At 41.6% G+C, this 21,567-nt stretch overlaps 1 protein-coding gene across 1 annotated transcript; it reads left to right on the top strand.

Annotated features, from left to right (window-relative positions):
- The first annotated feature begins 334 nt into the window (after positions 1-334).
- On the top strand, positions 335-19,730 carry SMARCAL1 (SNF2 related chromatin remodeling annealing helicase 1). Its single transcript, XM_072122673.1, has 11 exons — positions 335-379; positions 549-707; positions 793-858; positions 1,125-1,265; positions 1,338-1,556; positions 2,686-2,756; positions 12,749-12,851; positions 13,774-13,956; positions 14,692-14,792; positions 16,905-17,001; positions 19,317-19,730. Exons 1-11 carry the CDS (start codon positions 335-337, stop codon positions 19,482-19,484), a joined length of 1,353 nt encoding a protein of 450 aa, XP_071978774.1. The 3' UTR covers positions 19,485-19,730.
- Positions 19,731-21,567: the final 1,837 nt, after the last annotated feature.

Raw genomic sequence — 21,567 nt, 5'->3', positions numbered from 1 at the left:
ATTTCACTAACAACTTTTTCATACTTCGGTGTGCGGAGCTGTGAGCTGTGACTTTTTATGAGGTTTTTAATGTTATCATTTTTAGGACTGTACGACCTTTCGATCACTTTTTATATTATGGGAATTTCCCTCCTCATTCATTACAATCTGCTCCTAGCACATTGTAATCAAAAGGTTAAAACGAGACAGCCTTGGGTCTTCGGAAGACCTGAAGCTGTCATGGCGACGAGGTCACGGGTAGCGACGAAACTTGGCATCTTTTTGAAACCGCCGACTGCAATATGCAGCAAAGACTCACCTGCTATGGAGAGGGTTCTGCCTGGGAGTCCTCTCCATGTACCGGGACCCAAAGTGCGGCGTACTACTACGACGCGAATCGGTAAGGGGTTAATGGCAGACTAGCATAGCCGGTGTTTGAGAGCAAGCGTACAGGAAGATACAATATAGTGGGCAGATGTTGTTCACTTTTATACTGTATCCCTGCAAGTAAACATATCTGCTTGTGATGTCTTGTCCCGATGCTGACCTTTCACCTCTTCCATATTTAGGCTTTCCATCGATGGCTGCCGTCCATCAAATCCGACAACATCAATGTGATTGTAACCGGCCGCGACAGCCAGTCCGCCAGCCTCATCAACATCGTCAGCTTCGACCTCCTGGGGAAGATGGATAAGACCATCACCTCCAACTTCAGAGTCATCGTTATCGTAGGTTCTAGTCACATCGGACCCTTCCTATAGAATAGTTGGATCTGTGGATCACTGGTTCCTGTTTTTTTTTTTTCATTTCAAGGATGAATCCCATTTCCTGAAGAACGTGAAGACGGCCCGATGTAAGTCCGCCATGCCCTTGTTAAAGGTAAACCCCACGTTACATACATTTATATGATGACTTCAGACCAATCGCTTCCACCTCCCACGTAATGAAAAGCTTCAAAAAAATATTAATGTCTTATATGGAGGAGGGTGTGAAAGGTAGATGTGACCCAGTACAATTAGTAATAAAATGGGTGTGGCCTATTCTGACCAGGAACAGACTGTGTCACTATTGTAAGGATCACTTAGACTTCTCCAGGGCCTTCAATACCATTGATCCTGTTCTAATGACCTTCTTATATGTCGCAGAGTGCAAGGAGGGTCATCCTGCTCTCCGGCACCCCAGCCATGTCCAGACCCGCGGAGCTGTACACACAGATCGCCGCCGTCAGACCCAGCTTCTTCCCGCGTTTCCATGACTTTGGGCTCCGTTATTGTGACGCTAAACAGGTGAGCGACATGTGACCCTATGGAAGCGATGATATTAGTGATCGGAAGGTCTAAGTTCCCTCTCCTGTCCAGATGCCGTGGGGATGGGATTACTCCGGATCCTCTAATATGAACGAGCTGAAACTCCTGCTGGAAGAGTCCATAATGATCAGACGCCTCAAGTCAGACGTCCTCTCCCAGCTGCCCGCCAAACAGCGCAAGATGGTGGTGGTTGCCCCCGATGGCATCAATGCCAAGACCAAAGCAGCGCTGGCCGCAGCAGCTACAGAGATGGCGCAGGGTTTCAAAAGTGTAAGTTACAACTCATACATTAGATATCACATGTACTTATGACACGTACTTTGTAACCGATGTGTGTCTTCATGGTAACAGACTACAATCAGTCCGTGTAGTCAGAAGCCGACTCCTACATAAGCAAAAACTGATAAATGAACAGAGGGGAGACGTTGGCGCAAAAGTTGGGGGTCTATATGAATAAATGGTATGGCATAGGTGTCGCTGCTGGTATAATATGAGCCGCCCGAGCTCATACAAGTGTACAACACAATAGAAGACAAAATAACAATATACCTGCGCTGACTGTGACTACTGATGCAAACAATGATATATGAAGTGAAGAGATGTATTGGCTGAGTGGGTAACTGACCTGATTAAAAACAGTCTTCAATTGAGGAGGTGGTGATGATCAGGAAGTTTCTCCGCAGTGTGAATAGTCCCACAAGGATAGTAGCTATCCAATGTAGTAGATGGCTTTTTCTGTGAGCCAAATTTGAAGTTAGGCATCGACCACACGATGAGTCGGAGGTGAATAGTGACGTCACTCTAAGTTACGGACATAGGTGAACACGCACCAAACGCGTTTTCAAGAGCTACGGCTCTCTTCCTCAGGGTAGAGTTCCCTGAGGAAGAGAGCCGTAGCTCTTGAAAACGCGTTTGGTGCGTGTTCACCTATGTCCCACCGCTCCATCCGTAACTTAGAGTGACGTCACTATTCACCTCCGACTCATCGTGTGGTCGAGCCACCGGCCGGGGCTCCCACACTGAAATCGCTCTGCTCTTGGACTAACTTCAAATTTGGCTCACAGAAAAAGCCATCTACTACATTGGATAGCTACTATCCTTGTGGGACTATTCACACTGCGGAGAAACTTCCTGATCATCACCACCTCCTCAATTGAAGACTGTTTTTAATGAGGTCAGTTACCCATCCAACCAATACATCTCTTCACTTCATATATCATTGTTTGCATCAGTAGTCACAGTCAGCGCAGGTATATTGTTATTTTAAAAACCGATAAATACCGTAGTTATTTACTGAATAACCAGCTAATGATTATGGACGTTTCTATTTCACATGTAATATTAATACTCCAGATTACATAAGAGCACAGGAATAACAGGTATGTTTTCCTTGTTATAGAAAGTTCAAGAGAAAGAAGCTCTTCTCCTTTTTTACAACAGGACGGCAGAAGCCAAAATCCGATGTGTTATGTGAGTAATAATTTATTAAGGGTATGGAATGTATAATACAGGATGTAACTCAGGATCAGTACAGGACAAGTAATGTCATGTATGTACACAGTGACTGCACCATCAGCAGAATAGTGAGTGCAGCTCTGGAGTATAATACAGGATGTAACTCAGGATCAGTACAGGATAAGTAATGTCATGTATGTACACAGTGACTGCACCAGCAGCAGAATAGTGAGTGCAGCTCTGGAGTATAATACAGGATGTAACTCAGGATCAGTACAGGATAAGTAATGTCATGTATGTACACAGTGACTGCCCCAGCAGCAGAATAGTGAGTACAGCTCTGTATTATAATACATGATGTAACTCAGGATCAGTACAGGATAAGTAATGTCATGTATGTACACAGTGACTGCACCATCAGCAGAATAGTGAGTGCAGCTCTGGAGTATAATACAGGATGTAACTCAGGATCAGTACAGGATAAGTAATGTCATGTATGTACACAGTGACTGCACCAGCAGCAGAATAGTGAGTGCAGCTCTGGAGTATAATACAGGATGTAACTCAGGATCAGTACAGGATAAGTAATGTCATGTATGTACACAGTGACTGCCCCAGCAGCAGAATAGTGAGTACAGCTCTGTATTATAATACATGATGTAACTCAGGATCAGTACAGGATAAGTAATGTCATGTATGTACACAGTGACTGCACCATCAGCAGAATAGTGAGTGCAGCTCTGGAGTATAATACAGGATGTAACTCAGGATCAGTACAGGATAAGTAATGTCATGTATGTACACAGTGACTGCACCAGCAGCAGAATAGTGAGTGCAGCTCTGGAGTATAATACAGGATGTAACTCAGGATCAGTACAGGATAAGTAATGTCATGTATGTACACAGTGACTGCCCCAGCAGCAGAATAGTGAGTACAGCTCTGTATTATAATACATGATGTAACTCAGGATCAGTACAGGATAAGTAATGTCATGTATGTACACAGTGACTGCACCATCAGCAGAATAGTGAGTGCAGCTCTGGAGTATAATACAGGATGTAACTCAGGATCAGTACAGGATAAGTAATGTCATGTATGTACACAGTGACTGCACCAGCAGCAGAATAGTGAGTGCAGCTCTGGGGTATAATACAGGATGTAACTCAGGATCAGTACAGGATAAGTAATGTCATGTATGTACACAGTGACTCACCAGCAGCAGAATAGTGAGTGCAGCTCTGGGATATAATACAGGATGTAACTCAGGATCAGTACAGGATAAGTAATGTCATGTATGTACACAGTGACTGCACCAGCAGCAGAATAGTGAGTGCAGCTCTGGGGTATAATACAGGATGTAACTCAGGATCAGTACAGGATAAGTAATGTCATGTATGTACACAGTGACTGCACCATCAGCAGAATAGTGAGTGCAGCTCTGGAGTATAATACAGGATGTAACTCAGGATCAGTACAGGATAAGTAATGTCATGTATGTACACAGTGACTGCACCATCAGCAGAATAGTGAGTGCAGCTCTGGAGTATAATACAGGATGTAACTCAGGATCAGTACAGGATAAGTAATGTCATGTATGTACACAGTGACTGCCCCAGCAGCAGAATAGTGAGTACAGCTCTGTATTATAATACATGATGTAACTCAGGATCAGTACAGGATAAGTAATGTCATGTATGTACACAGTGACTGCACCATCAGCAGAATAGTGAGTGCAGCTCTGGAGTATAATACAGGATGTAACTCAGGATCAGTACAGGATAAGTAATGTCATGTATGTACACAGTGACTGCACCAGCAGCAGAATAGTGAGTGCAGCTCTGGGGTATAATACAGGATGTAACTCAGGATCAGTACAGGATAAGTAATGTCATGTATGTACACAGTGACTCACCAGCAGCAGAATAGTGAGTGCAGCTCTGGGATATAATACAGGATGTAACTCAGGATCAGTACAGGATAAGTAATGTCATGTATGTACACAGTGACTGCACCAGCAGCAGAATAGTGAGTGCAGCTCTGGAGTATAATACAGGATGTAACTCAGGATCAGTACAGGATAAGTAATGTCATGTATGTACACAGTGACTGCCCCAGCAGCAGAATAGTGAGTACAGCTCTGTATTATAATACATGATGTAACTCAGGATCAGTACAGGATAAGTAATGTCATGTATGTACACAGTGACTGCACCATCAGCAGAATAGTGAGTGCAGCTCTGGAGTATAATACAGGATGTAACTCAGGATCAGTACAGGATAAGTAATGTCATGTATGTACACAGTGACTGCACCAGCAGCAGAATAGTGAGTGCAGCTCTGGGGTATAATACAGGATGTAACTCAGGATCAGTACAGGATAAGTAATGTCATATATGTACACAGTGACTGCCCCAGCAGCAGAATAGTGAGTGCAGCTCTGTATTATAATACATGATGTAACTCAGGATCAGTACAGGATAAGTAATGTCATGTATGTACACAGTGACTGCACCATCAGCAGAATAGTGAGTGCAGCTCTGGAGTATAATACAGGATGTAACTCAGGATCAGTACAGGATAAGTAACGTCATGTATGTACACAGTGACTGCACCAGCAGCAGAATAGTGAGTGCAGCTCTGGGGTATAATACAGGATGTAACTCAGGATCAGTACAGGATAAGTAATGTCATGTATGTACACAGTGACTCACCAGCAGCAGAATAGTGAGTGCAGCTCTGGGATATAATACAGGATGTAACTCAGGATCAGTACAGGATAAGTAATGTCATGTATGTACACAGTGACTGCACCAGCAGCAGAATAGTGAGTGCAGCTCTGGGGTATAATACAGGATGTAACTCAGGATCAGTACAGGATAAGTAATGTCATGTATGTACACAGTGACTGCACCATCAGCAGAATAGTGAGTGCAGCTCTGGAGTATAATACAGGATGTAACTCAGGATCAGTACAGGATAAGTAATGTCATGTATGTACACAGTGACTGCACCATCAGCAGAATAGTGAGTGCAGCTCTGGAGTATAATACAGGATGTAACTCAGGATCAGTACAGGATAAGTAATGTCATGTATGTACACAGTGACTGCCCCAGCAGCAGAATAGTGAGTGCAGCTCTGGAGTATAATACAGGATGTAACTCAGGATCAGTACAGGATAAGTAATGTCATGTATGTACACAGTGACTGCACCAGCAGCAGAATAGTGAGTGCAGCTCTGGGGTATAATACAGGATGTAACTCAGGATCAGTACAGGATAAGTAATGTCATGTATGTACACAGTGACTCACCAGCAGCAGAATAGTGAGTGCAGCTCTGGGATATAATACAGGATGTAACTCAGGATCAGTACAGGATAAGTAATGTCATGTATGTACACAGTGACTGCACCAGCAGCAGAATAGTGAGTGCAGCTCTGGAGTATAATACAGGATGTAACTCAGGATCAGTACAGGATAACTAATGTCATGTATGTACACAGTGACTGCACCATCAGCAGAATAGTGAGTGCAGCTCTGGAGTATAATACAGGATGTAACTCAGGATCAGTACAGGATAAGTAATGTCATGTATGTACACAGTGACTCACCAGCAGCAGAATAGTGAGTGCAGCTCTGGGATATAATACAGGATGTAACTCAGGATCAGTACAGGATAAGTAATGTCATGTATGTACACAGTGACTGCACCAGCAGCAGAATAGTGAGTACAGCTCTGGGGTATAATACAGGATGTAACTCAGGATCAGTACAGGATAAGTAATGTCATGTATGTACACAGTGACTGCACCAGCAGCAGAATAGTGATTGCAGATCTGTAGTATAATTACAGGATGTAACTCAGGATCAGTACAGGATAAGTAATGTCATGTATGTACACAGTGACTGCACCAGCAGCAGAATAGTGAGTGCAGCTCTGGGGTATAATACAGGATGTAACTCAGGATCAGTACAGGATAAGTAATGTCATGTATGTACACAGTGACTGCACCAGCAGCAGAATAGTGAGTGCAGCTCTGGAGTATAATACAGGATGTAACTCAGGATCAGTACAGGATAAGTAATGTCATGTATGTACACAGTGACTGCACCATCAGCAGAATAGTGAGTGCAGCTCTGGAGTATAATACAGGATGTAACTCAGGATCAGTACAGGATAAGTAATGTCATGTATGTACACAGTGACTCACCAGCAGCAGAATAGTGAGTGCAGCTCTGGGATATAATACAGGATGTAACTCAGGATCAGTACAGGATAAGTAATGTCATGTATGTACACAGTGACTGCACCAGCAGCAGAATAGTGATTGCAGATCTGTAGTATAATTACAGGATGTAACTCAGGATCAGTACAGGATAAGTAATGTCATGTATGTACACAGTGACTGCACTACCAGCAACAGAATAGTGAGTGCAGCTCTGGTGTATAATACAGGATGTTACTCAGGATCAGTACAGGATAAGTAATGTCATGTATGTACACAGTGACTGCACCAGCAGCAGAATAGTGAGTGCAGCTCTGGGGTATAATACAGGATGTAACTCAGGATCAGTACAGGATAAGTAATGTCATGTATGTACACAATGACTGCACCAGCAGCAGAATAGTGAGTGCAGCTCTGGGGTATAATACAGGATGTAACTCAGGATCAGTACAGGATAAGTAATGTCATGTATGTACACAGTGACTGCACCAGCAGAATAGTGATTGCAGATCTGTAGTATAATTACAGGATGTAACTCAGGATCAGTACAGGATAAGTAATGTCATGTATGTACACAGTGACTGCACCAGCAGCAGAATAGTGAGTGCAGCTCTGGAGTATAATACGGGATGTAACTCAGGATCAGTACAGGATAAGTATTGTCATGTATGTACACAGTGACTGCACCAGCAGCAGAATAGTGAGTGCAGCTCTGGAGTATAATACGGGATGTAACTCAGGATCAGTACAGGATAAGTATTGTCATGTATGTACACAGTGACTGCACCAGCAGCAGAATAGTGAGTGCAGCTCTGGAGTATAATACAGGATGTAACTCAGGATCAGTACAGGATAAGTAATGTCATGTATGTACACAGTGACTGCACCAGCAGCAGAATAGTGAGTGCAGCTCTGGGGTATAATATAGGATGTAACTCAGAATCAGTACAGGATAAGTAATGTCATGTATGTACACAGTGACTGCGCCAGCAGCAGAATAGTGAGTGCAGCTCTGGAGTATAATACAGGATGTAACTCAGGATCAGTACAGGATAAGTAATGTCATGTATGTACACAGTGACTGCACCAGCAGCAGAATAGTGAGTGCAGCTCTGGGGTATAATATAGGATGTAACTTGGGATCAGTACAGGATAAGTAATGTCATGTATGTACACAGTGACTGCACCAGCAGCAGAATAGTGAGTGCAGCTCTGGGGTATAACACAGGATGTAACTCAGAATCAGTACAGGATAAGTAATGTCATGTATGTACACAGTGACTGCGCCAGCAGCAGAATAGTGAGTGCAGCTCTGGAGTATAATACAGGATGTAACTCAGGATCAGTACAGGATAAGTAATGTCATGTATGTACACAGTGACTGCACCAGCAGCAGAATAGTGACTACAGCTCTGGAGTATAATACAGGATGTAACTCAGGATCAGTACAGGATAAGTAATGTCATGTATGTACACAGTGACTGCACCAGCAGCAGAATAGTGAGTGCAGCTCTGGGGTATAATATAGGATGTAACTCAGGATCAGTACAGGATAAGTAATGTCATGTATGTACACAGTGACTGCCCCAGCAGCAGAATAGTGAGTGCAGCTCTGGAGTATAATACAGGATGTAACTCAGGATCAGTACAGGATAAGTAATGTCATGTATGTACACAGTGACTGCACCAGCAGCAGAATAGTGAGTGCAGCTCTGGGGTATAACACAGGATGTAACTCAGAATCAGTACAGGATAAGTAATGTCATGTATGTACACAGTGACTGCACCAGCAGCAGAATAGTGAGTGCAGCTCTGGAGTATAATACAGGATGTAACTCAGGATCAGTACAGGATAAGTAATGTCATGTATGTACACAGTGACTGCACCATCAGCAGAATAGTGAGTGCAGCTCTGGAGTATAATACAGGATGTAACTCAGGATCAGTACAGGATAAGTAATGTCATGTATGTACACAGTGACTCACCAGCAGCAGAATAGTGAGTGCAGCTCTGGGATATAATACAGGATGTAACTCAGGATCAGTACAGGATAAGTAATGTCATGTATGTACACAGTGACTGCACCAGCAGCAGAATAGTGAGTACAGCTCTGGGGTATAATACAGGATGTAACTCAGGATCAGTACAGGATAAGTAATGTCATGTATGTACACAGTGACTGCACCAGCAGCAGAATAGTGATTGCAGATCTGTAGTATAATTACAGGATGTAACTCAGGATCAGTACAGGATAAGTAATGTCATGTATGTACACAATGACTGCACCAGCAGCAGAATAGTGAGTGCAGCTCTGGGGTATAATACAGGATGTAACTCAGGATCAGTACAGGATAAGTAATGTCATGTATGTACACAGTGACTGCACCAGCAGCAGAATAGTGAGTGCAGCTCTGGAGTATAATACAGGATGTAACTCAGGATCAGTACAGGATAAGTAATGTCATGTATGTACACAGTGACTGCACCATCAGCAGAATAGTGAGTGCAGCTCTGGAGTATAATACAGGATGTAACTCAGGATCAGTACAGGATAAGTAATGTCATGTATGTACACAGTGACTCACCAGCAGCAGAATAGTGAGTGCAGCTCTGGGATATAATACAGGATGTAACTCAGGATCAGTACAGGATAAGTAATGTCATGTATGTACACAGTGACTGCACCAGCAGCAGAATAGTGATTGCAGATCTGTAGTATAATTACAGGATGTAACTCAGGATCAGTACAGGATAAGTAATGTCATGTATGTACACAGTGACTGCACTACCAGCAACAGAATAGTGAGTGCAGCTCTGGTGTATAATACAGGATGTTACTCAGGATCAGTACAGGATAAGTAATGTCATGTATGTACACAGTGACTGCACCAGCAGCAGAATAGTGAGTGCAGCTCTGGGGTATAATACAGGATGTAACTCAGGATCAGTACAGGATAAGTAATGTCATGTATGTACACAATGACTGCACCAGCAGCAGAATAGTGAGTGCAGCTCTGGGGTATAATACAGGATGTAACTCAGGATCAGTACAGGATAAGTAATGTCATGTATGTACACAGTGACTGCACCAGCAGAATAGTGATTGCAGATCTGTAGTATAATTACAGGATGTAACTCAGGATCAGTACAGGATAAGTAATGTCATGTATGTACACAGTGACTGCACCAGCAGCAGAATAGTGAGTGCAGCTCTGGAGTATAATACGGGATGCAACTCAGGATCAGTACAGGATAAGTAATGTCATGTATGTACACAGTGACTGCACCAGCAGAATAGTGATTGCAGATCTGTAGTATAATTACAGGATGTAACTCAGGATCAGTACAGGATAAGTAATGTCATGTATGTACACAGTGACTGCACCAGCAGCAGAATAGTGAGTGCAGCTCTGGTGTATACTACAGGATGTTACTCAGGATCAGTACAGGATAAGTAATGTCATGTATGTACACAGTGACTGCACCAGCAGCAGAATAGTGAGTGCAGCTCTGGAGTATAATACGGGATGTAACTCAGGATCAGTACAGGATAAGTATTGTCATGTATGTACACAGTGACTGCACCAGCAGCAGAATAGTGAGTGCAGCTCTGGAGTATAATACGGGATGTAACTCAGGATCAGTACAGGATAAGTATTGTCATGTATGTACACAGTGACTGCACCAGCAGCAGAATAGTGAGTGCAGCTCTGGAGTATAATACAGGATGTAACTCAGGATCAGTACAGGATAAGTAATGTCATGTATGTACACAGTGACTGCACCAGCAGCAGAATAGTGAGTGCAGCTCTGGGGTATAATATAGGATGTAACTCAGAATCAGTACAGGATAAGTAATGTCATGTATGTACACAGTGACTGCGCCAGCAGCAGAATAGTGAGTGCAGCTCTGGAGTATAATACAGGATGTAACTCAGGATCAGTACAGGATAAGTAATGTCATGTATGTACACAGTGACTGCACCAGCAGCAGAATAGTGAGTGCAGCTCTGGGGTATAATATAGGATGTAACTTGGGATCAGTACAGGATAAGTAATGTCATGTATGTACACAGTGACTGCACCAGCAGCAGAATAGTGAGTGCAGCTCTGGGGTATAACACAGGATGTAACTCAGAATCAGTACAGGATAAGTAATGTCATGTATGTACACAGTGACTGCGCCAGCAGCAGAATAGTGAGTGCAGCTCTGGAGTATAATACAGGATGTAACTCAGGATCAGTACAGGATAAGTAATGTCATGTATGTACACAGTGACTGCACCAGCAGCAGAATAGTGACTACAGCTCTGGAGTATAATACAGGATGTAACTCAGGATCAGTACAGGATAAGTAATGTCATGTATGTACACAGTGACTGCACCAGCAGCAGAATAGTGAGTGCAGCTCTGGGGTATAATATAGGATGTAACTTGGGATCAGTACAGGATAAGTAATGTCATGTATGTACACAGTGACTGCACCAGCAGCAGAATAGTGAGTGCAGCTCTGGGGTATAACACAGGATGTAACTCAGAATCAGTACAGGATAAGTATTGTCATGTATGTACACAGTGACTGCACCAGCAGCAGAATAGTGAGTGCAGCTCTGGAGTATAATACAGGATGTAACTCATGATCAGTACAGGATAAGTAATGTCATGTATGTACACAGTGACTGCACCAGCAGCAGAATAGTGAGTGCAGCTCTGGGGTATAATATAGGATGTAACTTGGGATCAGTACAGGATAAGTAATGTCATGTATGTACACAGTGACTGCACCAGCAGCAGAATAGTGAGTGCAGCTCTGGAGTATAATACAGGATGTAACTCAGGATCAGTACAGGATAAGTATTGTCATGTATGTACACAGTGACTGCACCAGCAGCAGAATAGTGAGTGCAGCTCTGGAGTATAATACAGGATGTAACTCAGGATCAGTACAGGATAAGTAATGTCATGTATGTACACAGTGACTGCACCAGCAGCAGAATAGTGAGTGCAGCTCTGGGGTATAACACAGGATGTAACTCAGAATCAGTACAGGATAAGTAATGTCATGTATGTACACAGTGACTGCACCAGCAGCAGAATAGTGAGTGCAGCTCTGGAGTATAATACAGGATGTAACTCAGGATCAGTACAGGATAAGTAATGTCATGTATGTACACAGTGACTGCACCAGCAGCAGAATAGTGAGTGCAGCTCTGGGGTATAACACAGGATGTAACTCAGAATCAGTACAGGATAAGTAATGTCATGTATGTACACAGTGACTGCACCAGCAGCAGAATAGTGAGTGCTGCTCTGGAGTATAATACAGGATGTAACTCAGGATCAGTACAGGATAAGTAATGTCATGTATGTACACAGTGACTGCACCAGCAGCAGAATAGTGAGTGCAGCTCTGGAGTATAATACAGGATGTAACTCATGATCAGTACAGGATTAGTAATGTCATGTATGTACACAGTGACTGCACCAGCAGCAGAATAGTGAGAGCAGCTCTGGGGTATAATATAGGATGTAACTTGGGATCAGTACAGGATAAGTAATGTCATGTATGTACACAGTGACTGCACCAGCAGCAGAATAGTGAGTGCAGCTCTGGAGTATAATACAGGATGTAACTCAGGATCAGTACAGGATAAGTAATGTCATGTATGTACACAGTGATTGAACTGTTGATGAAGTATCTGCAGTTTATGGTGTCAGTGAATTCTATATGTATGTCAGTATATGATGATTTTTCTTTTTCTTTACGTTGGGTATTTGCAGAGAATACATCCTGGACCTGCTGGAGAGTGGACGGGAGAAGTTCCTGGTGTTCGCTCATCACAAGCTGGTTCTGGACAGTGTCTGTGATGAGCTTGGGAAAAAGGTGACTTACACGGGTAATCTGTGTACATTCGGTTTGGTGAATGGGGTCAGTAATTGCAGGATTACTGATATAACTGGAATACCCCTTTTAATTTTTGTTAGTATTACATAATGTTCCTAGGATTTCCATAGTAATTTGATTGGTCTTATTCAAGCACAGTCTTATTCAAGTGAACGGGGCTGCACTGCAATACCAAGCACAACCACCAACCGCTGTATATTGATCAGGAAAATACTACAACACCAAATTAAGTGAATATCCCCTAATAGCAAAAATTGTAATAATTACATAATTGCACGTTGTGGCCCCTCTCCTACTCCTCCTCACATTGTGCTCCATCTCCTCCTCACATTGTTGGCCCCTATTATTCTCACATTGTGGCCCCTCTTCTACTCCTTCTAAAATCAACTTTTACAATTATGCTAATGAGCCTGGGGGTTAGGAGGGCATGAACAGAGCCGAGGGAGGGTGCTTGTGTTCTATAGTACCTAGAAACATGCTCATCTTTCAGATCCCATCAGGCTTATGGTTCTGTGAGCTGGAGATACAGACGGTACAAAAAGAGACAATGCAGGAACTGGATCTTTATTTCCAGCTCTCCTCTCTTTAGCCACCAGTATCTTTGGTTCTGTAACTCACAGAACCACAAGCCTGATGTGATTTGAAATGACACCAGCAGCATGTTCCTAGGTGCTATAGAACCATGGATATGCGCTTCTGAACTGACACTAACCCTGCAACCCATGTGAGAAGAGTCGAATTTGTCTGAGATGAGATTTCACATAAAGGAGGGAAATTAGAAAGGACATTTCAGCCCTTACTACTAGAGGGGACTAGTAGTATAGTGGGGTAAGACCTGGTGACAGGTTCTCTTTACCAGGAGCTGACCTCTGTATATATTCATCCCAATCTTTTCATGCAGAACGTTGGATTCATCCGTATCGACGGCTCCACCTCATCCGCCGACCGCCAGTTACTCTGCCAGAAATTCCAGTTTTCGGAGAAGTCCTCTGTCGCAGTATTGTCCATCACGGCAGCCAACATGGGGCTCACCCTGTCCTCCGCAGATTTGGTGGTGTTTGCAGAGTTATTCTGGAACCCCGGGGTGAGTGTTACCGCCCTTCATTCCTCAGGGTCTGTGTACAAAGTGTCCGGAGAACAAGTAGTAGAAGTCTCACTACCACTTAGGCCCCTTTCCTATGGACGTTTGGGGGACTGAAATGTGGCCACGCCTGTGTCACTGTACCATACCATCCTCACCCCTCTGCCTTGCCAGCCGAATTTATGCTACCCCCAGGTCCCGGCCCGGGCTTTTCATAGGACCACCACTGGTCCTGATAATTAACCCTTACAGTCTACAATATATAGCAAACTTTAGCAGATTGGAGCTGACCCTGCACATATGGTTCTTGGAAGAGAGACGGGCACTGTCTTAGGAATGTCTTCCCCCAAATCCAAAAGATGGCTTTTATCATACACAGTGGAGGTTTCCATCATCTCCGTGCCTAAAATCTCCCCTCCTGAAACCACTGATCCTCCTCATATTCCCCATTATCCTCCTCGTTCAAGTGTGTGGGCGACATGGCGGAGCCACAGCAGTAGCTACATTTTACATGAAATGAGGCCTTAATCTGGTCCCATATGGCAATAAGTGGTCAGAGAAATCACCAGCATTTGAGGGGTTAAATGTCATTGTAGCTTATTAGGTAAATCTACATCAGTCATAACTTCTAGATGATCAGATGCCAGATTAAGAACGTGAAGTCGCTGGATTTGGGTTTCTCCACTTTTATTACCACCTAAAACGTTTGATTCTTCCTTTTATGCATTTTCTTTGCAGGTTTTGATCCAGGCAGAAGATCGGGTCCACAGGATAGGACAAACGAGTTCTGTGAATATCCACTACCTGGTGGCCAAAGGCACAGCGGACGATTATTTGTGGTAAAAACTTCAAATTAGGGTTTGCACTATGTATCAAAACCTCGGAACTTGTGCAATACTTAGTTATTCAGAGCGGTTGAATACAGGGATTCTGTAATTTTCGGTACTGAATGACTTCTGCGGTTGTTCCTAGTAGCTGACTGCAGGGGAATCCTGGGAGGAGACATTTGGCAGGGAATGCTGTGTATAGATGTGTCAGGCAGCGGCAGAGCAAGGACCACGTTATCCAGGAACTATCATCATCTGCCCATATATGATGTTTGTACATCTCCCAGGGCTTCTCCAGACCTGTCATTTGGGGCGCACAGTGAAAGACGTAGAATCCAAGCCCATAAGAAAATGGTGCGAATTTGTTTTTTCACCACTTCACTGCATCTGGATTTTTTTTTTCCTGCTTCCCAGTACACGGCATGGAATATTAAATACCATCACTATGAAGTGCAATCTGTTACACAGAAACCAAGCCCTCACACCGCTCTTTACACAGAAAAATAAAAAAACAGTTTGGGGTTTTTGAAGGTAGGGAGTAACATATGGAAACATAAAAACGAAAAAGGGCTTTGGCGTTAAGGGGTTAATGGTCGCATTGAATACAAAAGTGTTGCAGGGGGCGGCAGATTCATGAAGAACATGAAGAAATCCTGAATATGGTGCCCCCTGCACACTACACAGGTGACTGCACGTGGTACACAATGTACTGTTTGGCCCAAGGTCTCAAAATTTTTTTCATGTCATTCAATTAAATAATTTTCTGCATAGACAGGGATTTAAACCTCCACCGGTTAAGGACCGGGCCCTTTCCCGTTTTTTCATTTCCATTTTTCACTCCCTACCTTCAAAAATCTATAACTTTTTTATTTTTACATGTAAAAAGCTATGTGACGGCTCGTTTTCTGCTTAACAAATTGCACTTAATAGTGATCGCATTGAATATTCCATGCCATGTACTGGGAAGCGGGAAAAAAATTCCAAATGCAGTGAAAATGGTGAAAAACGTATTTGTGTCGTATTCTTGTGGGCTTGGATATTACGGCTTTCCCTGAGCGCCACAAATAACGCATCTAATTTATTCTTTGGGTCAGTACGATTACAGGGATACCAAATTTGTATAGGTTTTATAATGTTTTCGTACATTTACAAAAATTAAAACCTCATGAACAAATTTTTTTTTTATTTTGCCGTCTTCTTGTGCTTATAACTTTTCCATACTTCGTTGTATGGAGTTGAGGGTGGTGTCATCTTTTTGCGACTTTTGATGATGTTTTCAATTATATTATTTTTAGGACTGTACGACCTTTTGATCACTTTTTATAGAATTTTACATTTTTTTTTAAATGGCAAAAAAGTGCCAATTTTGACTTTGGACGCGATTTTCCGTTACGGGGTTAAACGCAGTGAAAAACCGTTATTATATTATGATAGATCAGGCATTTTCGGACGCGTCGATACCTAATGTGTTTATGATTTTTGCTGTTTATTTATATTTATATCAGTTCTAGGGAAAGGGGGGTGATTTGAATTTTTAGGTTATTTTATTATAATTTTTTTTTAACTTTTTTTTTATTTTTATTTTTACTATTTTTGAGACTCCCTAGGGTACTTTAACCCTAGGTTGTCTGATCGATCCTACCATATACTGCCATACTACAGTATGGCAGTATATGGGGATTTTACTCCTCATACATTACAATGTGCTGATAGCACATTGTAATGAATGAGTTAAGCCGAAGTAGCCGGCATCGATCGCGGGTGTTACCGGTAAGCCTTTGCTGCAATATGCAGCAGAGACTTACCGGCTATGGAGAGGACTCGGCCCGCGAGCCCTCTCCATGCATCAGAATGCGACCGCCGCCGTGAACCGGTTAAATCCAGATAATACTTATTTTCTTTACATAAAAGTATCGTATCAGTATACAATATTGTGACTCTTCTCCGGGTATCAGTATCGCACTCACAATTCTGGTATAGGTGTAACTCTACTTTAAATACAAATGAAATAAATATAAAAAAACATATTTTTGGAAACCAATAAAAATGTCTTATCTCTATTATTGCTTATACAAATAATAGTATCCGAAGACTGATGTTCTCTATGTTACTGCTCTCCTATAGGCCAATGATTCAGGAAAAGATCAAGGTCTTGGGACAAGCAGGTTTATCAGAGACAAATTTTTCTGAGACAACTGAATCTACCGACTTTTTCTATAAGGTGAGAGGAGGGATCTGCACACATCTACACTGTGTAATATTATGTCCTATATGATATTATATCCCCATACTACCCTTAAGTACAAGAATATAACTACTATAATACTGCCCCCTATGTACAAGAATATAACTACTATAATACTGCCCCCTATGTACAAGAATATAACTACTATAATACTGCCTCCTATGTACAAGAATATAACTACTATATTACTGCCCCCTATGTACAAGAATATAACTACTATAATACTGCCCCCTATGTACAAGAATATAACTACTATATTACTGCCCCCTATGTACAAGAATATAACTACTATAATACTGCCCCCTATGTACAAGAATATAACTACTATAATACTGCCCCCTATGTACAAGAATATAACTACTATAATACTGCCTCCTATGTACAAGAATATAACTACTATATTACTGCCCCCTATGTACAAGAATATAACTACCATAATACTGCTCCCTATGTACAAGAATATAACTACTATAATACTGCCCCCTGTGTACAAGAATATAACTACTATAATACTGCCCCCTATGTACAAGAATATAACTACTATAATACTGCCCCCTATGTACAAGAATATAACTACTATAATACTGCCCCCTATGTACAAGAATATAACTACTATAATACTGCCCCCTATGTACAAGAATATAACTACCATAATACTGCCCCCTATGTACAAGAATATAACTACTATAATACTGCCCCCTGTGTACAAGAATATAACTACTATAATACTGCCCCCTATGTACAAGAATATAACTACTATAATACTGCCCCCTATGTACAAGAATATAACTACTATAATACTGCCCCCTATGTACAAGAATATAACTACTATAATACTGCCTCCTATGTACAAGAATATAACTACTATATTACTGCCCCTATGTACAAGAATATAACTACTATAATACTGCCCCTATGTACAAGAATATAACTACTATAATACTGCACTTATGTACAAGAATATAACTACTATAATACTGCCCCCTATGTACAGGAATGTAACTACTATAATACTGCCCCCTATGTACAGGAATATAACTACTATAATACTGCCCCCTATGTACAAGAATATAACTACTATATTACTGCCCCTATGTACAAGAATATAACTACTATATTACTGCCCCTATGTACAAGAATATAACTACTATAATACTGTCCCCTATGTACAAGAATATAACTACTATATTACTGCCCCTATGTACAAGAATATAACTACTATATTACTGCCCCTATGTACAAGAATATAACTACTATAATACTGTCCCCTATGTACAAGAATATAACTACTATAATACTGCCCCCTATTTACAGGAATATAACTACTATAATACTGTCCCCTATGTACAAGAATATAACTACTATAATACTGCCCCCTATGTACAATAATATAACTACTATAATACTGCCCCCTATGTACAAGAATATAACTACTATTAAACTGCTCCCTATGTACAAGAATATAACTACTATAATACTGCCCCTATGTACAAGAATATAACTACTATAATACTGCCCCCTATGTACAAGAATATAACTACTATAATACTGCTCCCTATGTACAAGAATATAACTACTATAATACTGCCCTCTATGTACAAGAATATAACTACTATTAAACTGCTCCCTATGTACAAGAATATAACTACTATAATACTGCCCCTATGTACAAGAATATAACTACTATAATACTGCCCTCTATGTACAAGAATATAACTACTATAATACTGCCCCCTATGTACAAGAATATAACTACTATGATACTGCTCCCTATGTACAAGAATATAACTACTATAATACTGCCCACTATGTACAAGAATATAACTACTATAATACTGCCTCCTATGTACAAGAATATAACTACTATAATACTGCCCCCTATGTACAAGAATATAACTACTATAATACTGCCCCCTATGTACAAGAATATAACTACTATAATACTGCCTCCTATGTACAAGACTATAACTACTATAATACTGCCCACTATGTACAAGAATATAACTACTATAATACTGCCCTCTATGTACAAGAATATAACTACTATAATACTGCCGCCTATGTACAGGAATATAACTACTATAATACTGCCCCCTATGTACAAGAATATAACTACTATAATACTGTCCTCTATGTACAGGAATATAACTACTATAATACTGCCCCCTATGTACAAGAATATAACTACTATAATGCTGCCCCCTATGTACAGGAATATAACTACTATAATACTGCCCCCTATGTACAGAGATGTAACTACTATAATACTGCCTCCTTTATATTTACCACAGGACCCAAAACAGAAGACCATTTATGACCTTTTCCAGAGGTCGTTCTCCCAGGAAAGTGCTGCAGATGATGCGGATGAAGTTCTCCTGTTGGAGGCCTGTGAAGAGTTTGACCAAGAAATCCCAGATGGAAATGTTTGCAAGAAAAGGAAAATTGATGATTATTTCTGAACCTGGAAAGTAGAATGTGGAGTCCGTGGAAATAGTGACAGAGAAAGGAGTAAAATCCACATTTATACAGAGTGAAGACGAGGTCTCTCACCATCTGATTTCCTTTACCAGTTCTCCTCAATCATCTGTGTAGAAATTCTGTATTTATAATGCAATGTGTGCAAGTGCCTTAATGTATAGCTGTAAGTGTCATTTTATTTCTATAGTTTGTTGTTAATATTTCATTATTAAAAAAATTAAATACAACCGCATCCAGTTCATCTTCTATAAATAACCAAGTTACACCCTGTATTATGCTCCAGAGCTGCACTCACTATTCTGCTGCTGGTGCAGTCACTGTGTACATACCACACATTACTTATCCTGTACTGATCCTGAGTTACATCCTGTATTATACCCCAGAGCTGCACTCACTATTCTGCTGCTGGTGCAGTCACTGTGTACATACATGCCATTACTTATCCTGTACTGATCCTGAGTTACACCCTGTATTGTACACCAGAGCTGCACTCACTATTCTGCTGCTGGTGCAGTCACTGTGTACATACATGACATTACTTATCCTGTACTGATCCTGAGTTACATCCTGTATTATACCCCAGAGCTGCACTCACTATTCTGCTACTGGTGCAGTCACTGTGTACATACATGACATTACTTATCCTGTACTGATCCTGAGTTACATCCTGTATTATATCCCAGAGCTGCACTCACTATTCTGCTGCTGGTGCAGTCACTGTGTACATACATAACATTACTTATCCTGTACTGATCCTGAGTTACATCCTGTATTATACCCCAGAGCTGCACTCACTATTCTGCTGCTGGTGCAGTCACTGTGTACATTTATGACATTACTTATCCTGTACTGATCCTGAGTTACATCCTGTATTATACCCCAGAGCTGCACTCACTATTCTGCTGCTGGTGCAGTCACTGCGTACATACATGACATTACTTATCCTGTACTGATCCTGAGTTACATCCTGTATTATATCCCAGAGCTGCACTCACTATTCTGCTGCTGGTGCAGTCACTGTGTACATACATAACATTACTTATCCTGTACTGATCCTGAGTTACATCCTGTATTATACCCCAGAGCTGCACTCACTATTCTGCTGCTGGTGCAGTCACTGTGTACATTTATGACATTACTTATCCTGTACTGATCCTGAGTTACATCCTGTATTATACCCCAGAGCTGCACTCACTATTCTGCTGCTGGTGCAGTCACTGCGTACATACATGACATTACTTATCCTGTACTGATCCTGAGTTACATCCTGTATTATGCTCCAGAGCTGCACTCACTATTCTGCTGCTGGTGCAGTCACTGTGTACATACATGACATTACTTATCCTGTACTGATCCTGAGTTACATCCTGTATTATACCCCAGAGCTGCACTCACTATTCTGCTGCTGGTGCAGTCACTGTGTACATACATGACATTACTTATCCTGTACTGATCCTGAGTTACATCCTGTATTATACACCAGAGATGCACTCACTATTCTGCTGCTGGTGCAGTCACTGTGTACCTACATGACATTACTTATCCTGTACTGATCCTGAGTTACATCCTGTATTATACCCCAGAGCTGCACTCACTATTCTGCTACTGGTGCAGTCACTGTGTACATACATGACATTACTTATCCTGTACTGATCCTGAGTTACATCCTGTATTATACCCCAGAGCTGCACTCACTATTCTGTTTTATCAAAGGCGGTTTGAAATGTGCAAAAGGGCCTAGTTCCTAGTAGAGTCCCATAAATTCCGGCTTATCATATTCGGTAGCACTTTATAAATCAGGATAGCGCTGTATATAGATTACTATTATTCTGCATGGTACACCAGATATTGGGAATCTATAGCAGAATTAGTGTGCACTGCACTGTGTATAGTTCACAATAGTTGTAATAATCTATACTATGTGGGGATTTATTATGATCTGCTTTGATGATGATTTCCATTACATTACACTATAATGTAACAGAATGGGAAAGCCCAAGTGTATAGGGTCATGTGATGGGTGCCCTGTGCGGAACCCCAGAAACTGATCCCTACATGACCAGA

The sequence above is a fragment of the Engystomops pustulosus genome, chromosome 8 (assembly GCF_040894005.1).
Source record: "Engystomops pustulosus chromosome 8, aEngPut4.maternal, whole genome shotgun sequence".
NCBI classification, from domain to species: Eukaryota; Metazoa; Chordata; class Amphibia; order Anura; family Leptodactylidae; genus Engystomops; species Engystomops pustulosus.
Note: the sequence above shows the minus strand (reverse complement) of the source record. Positions and strands in the feature narration are given on the sequence as shown.

Excerpts from the sequence above, each read along its gene's own strand:
- SMARCAL1 (XM_072122673.1), top strand. The coding sequence starts at position 335 with ATGTACCGGGACCCAAAGTGCGGCGTACTACTACGACGCGAATCG. Across the intron at positions 380-548 it reads TACTACTACGACGCGAATCG|GCTTTCCATCGATGGCTGCC; the intron begins GTAAGGGGTTAA and ends TTCCATATTTAG. Across the intron at positions 17,002-19,316 it reads CTACCGACTTTTTCTATAAG|GACCCAAAACAGAAGACCAT; the intron begins GTGAGAGGAGGG and ends TATTTACCACAG.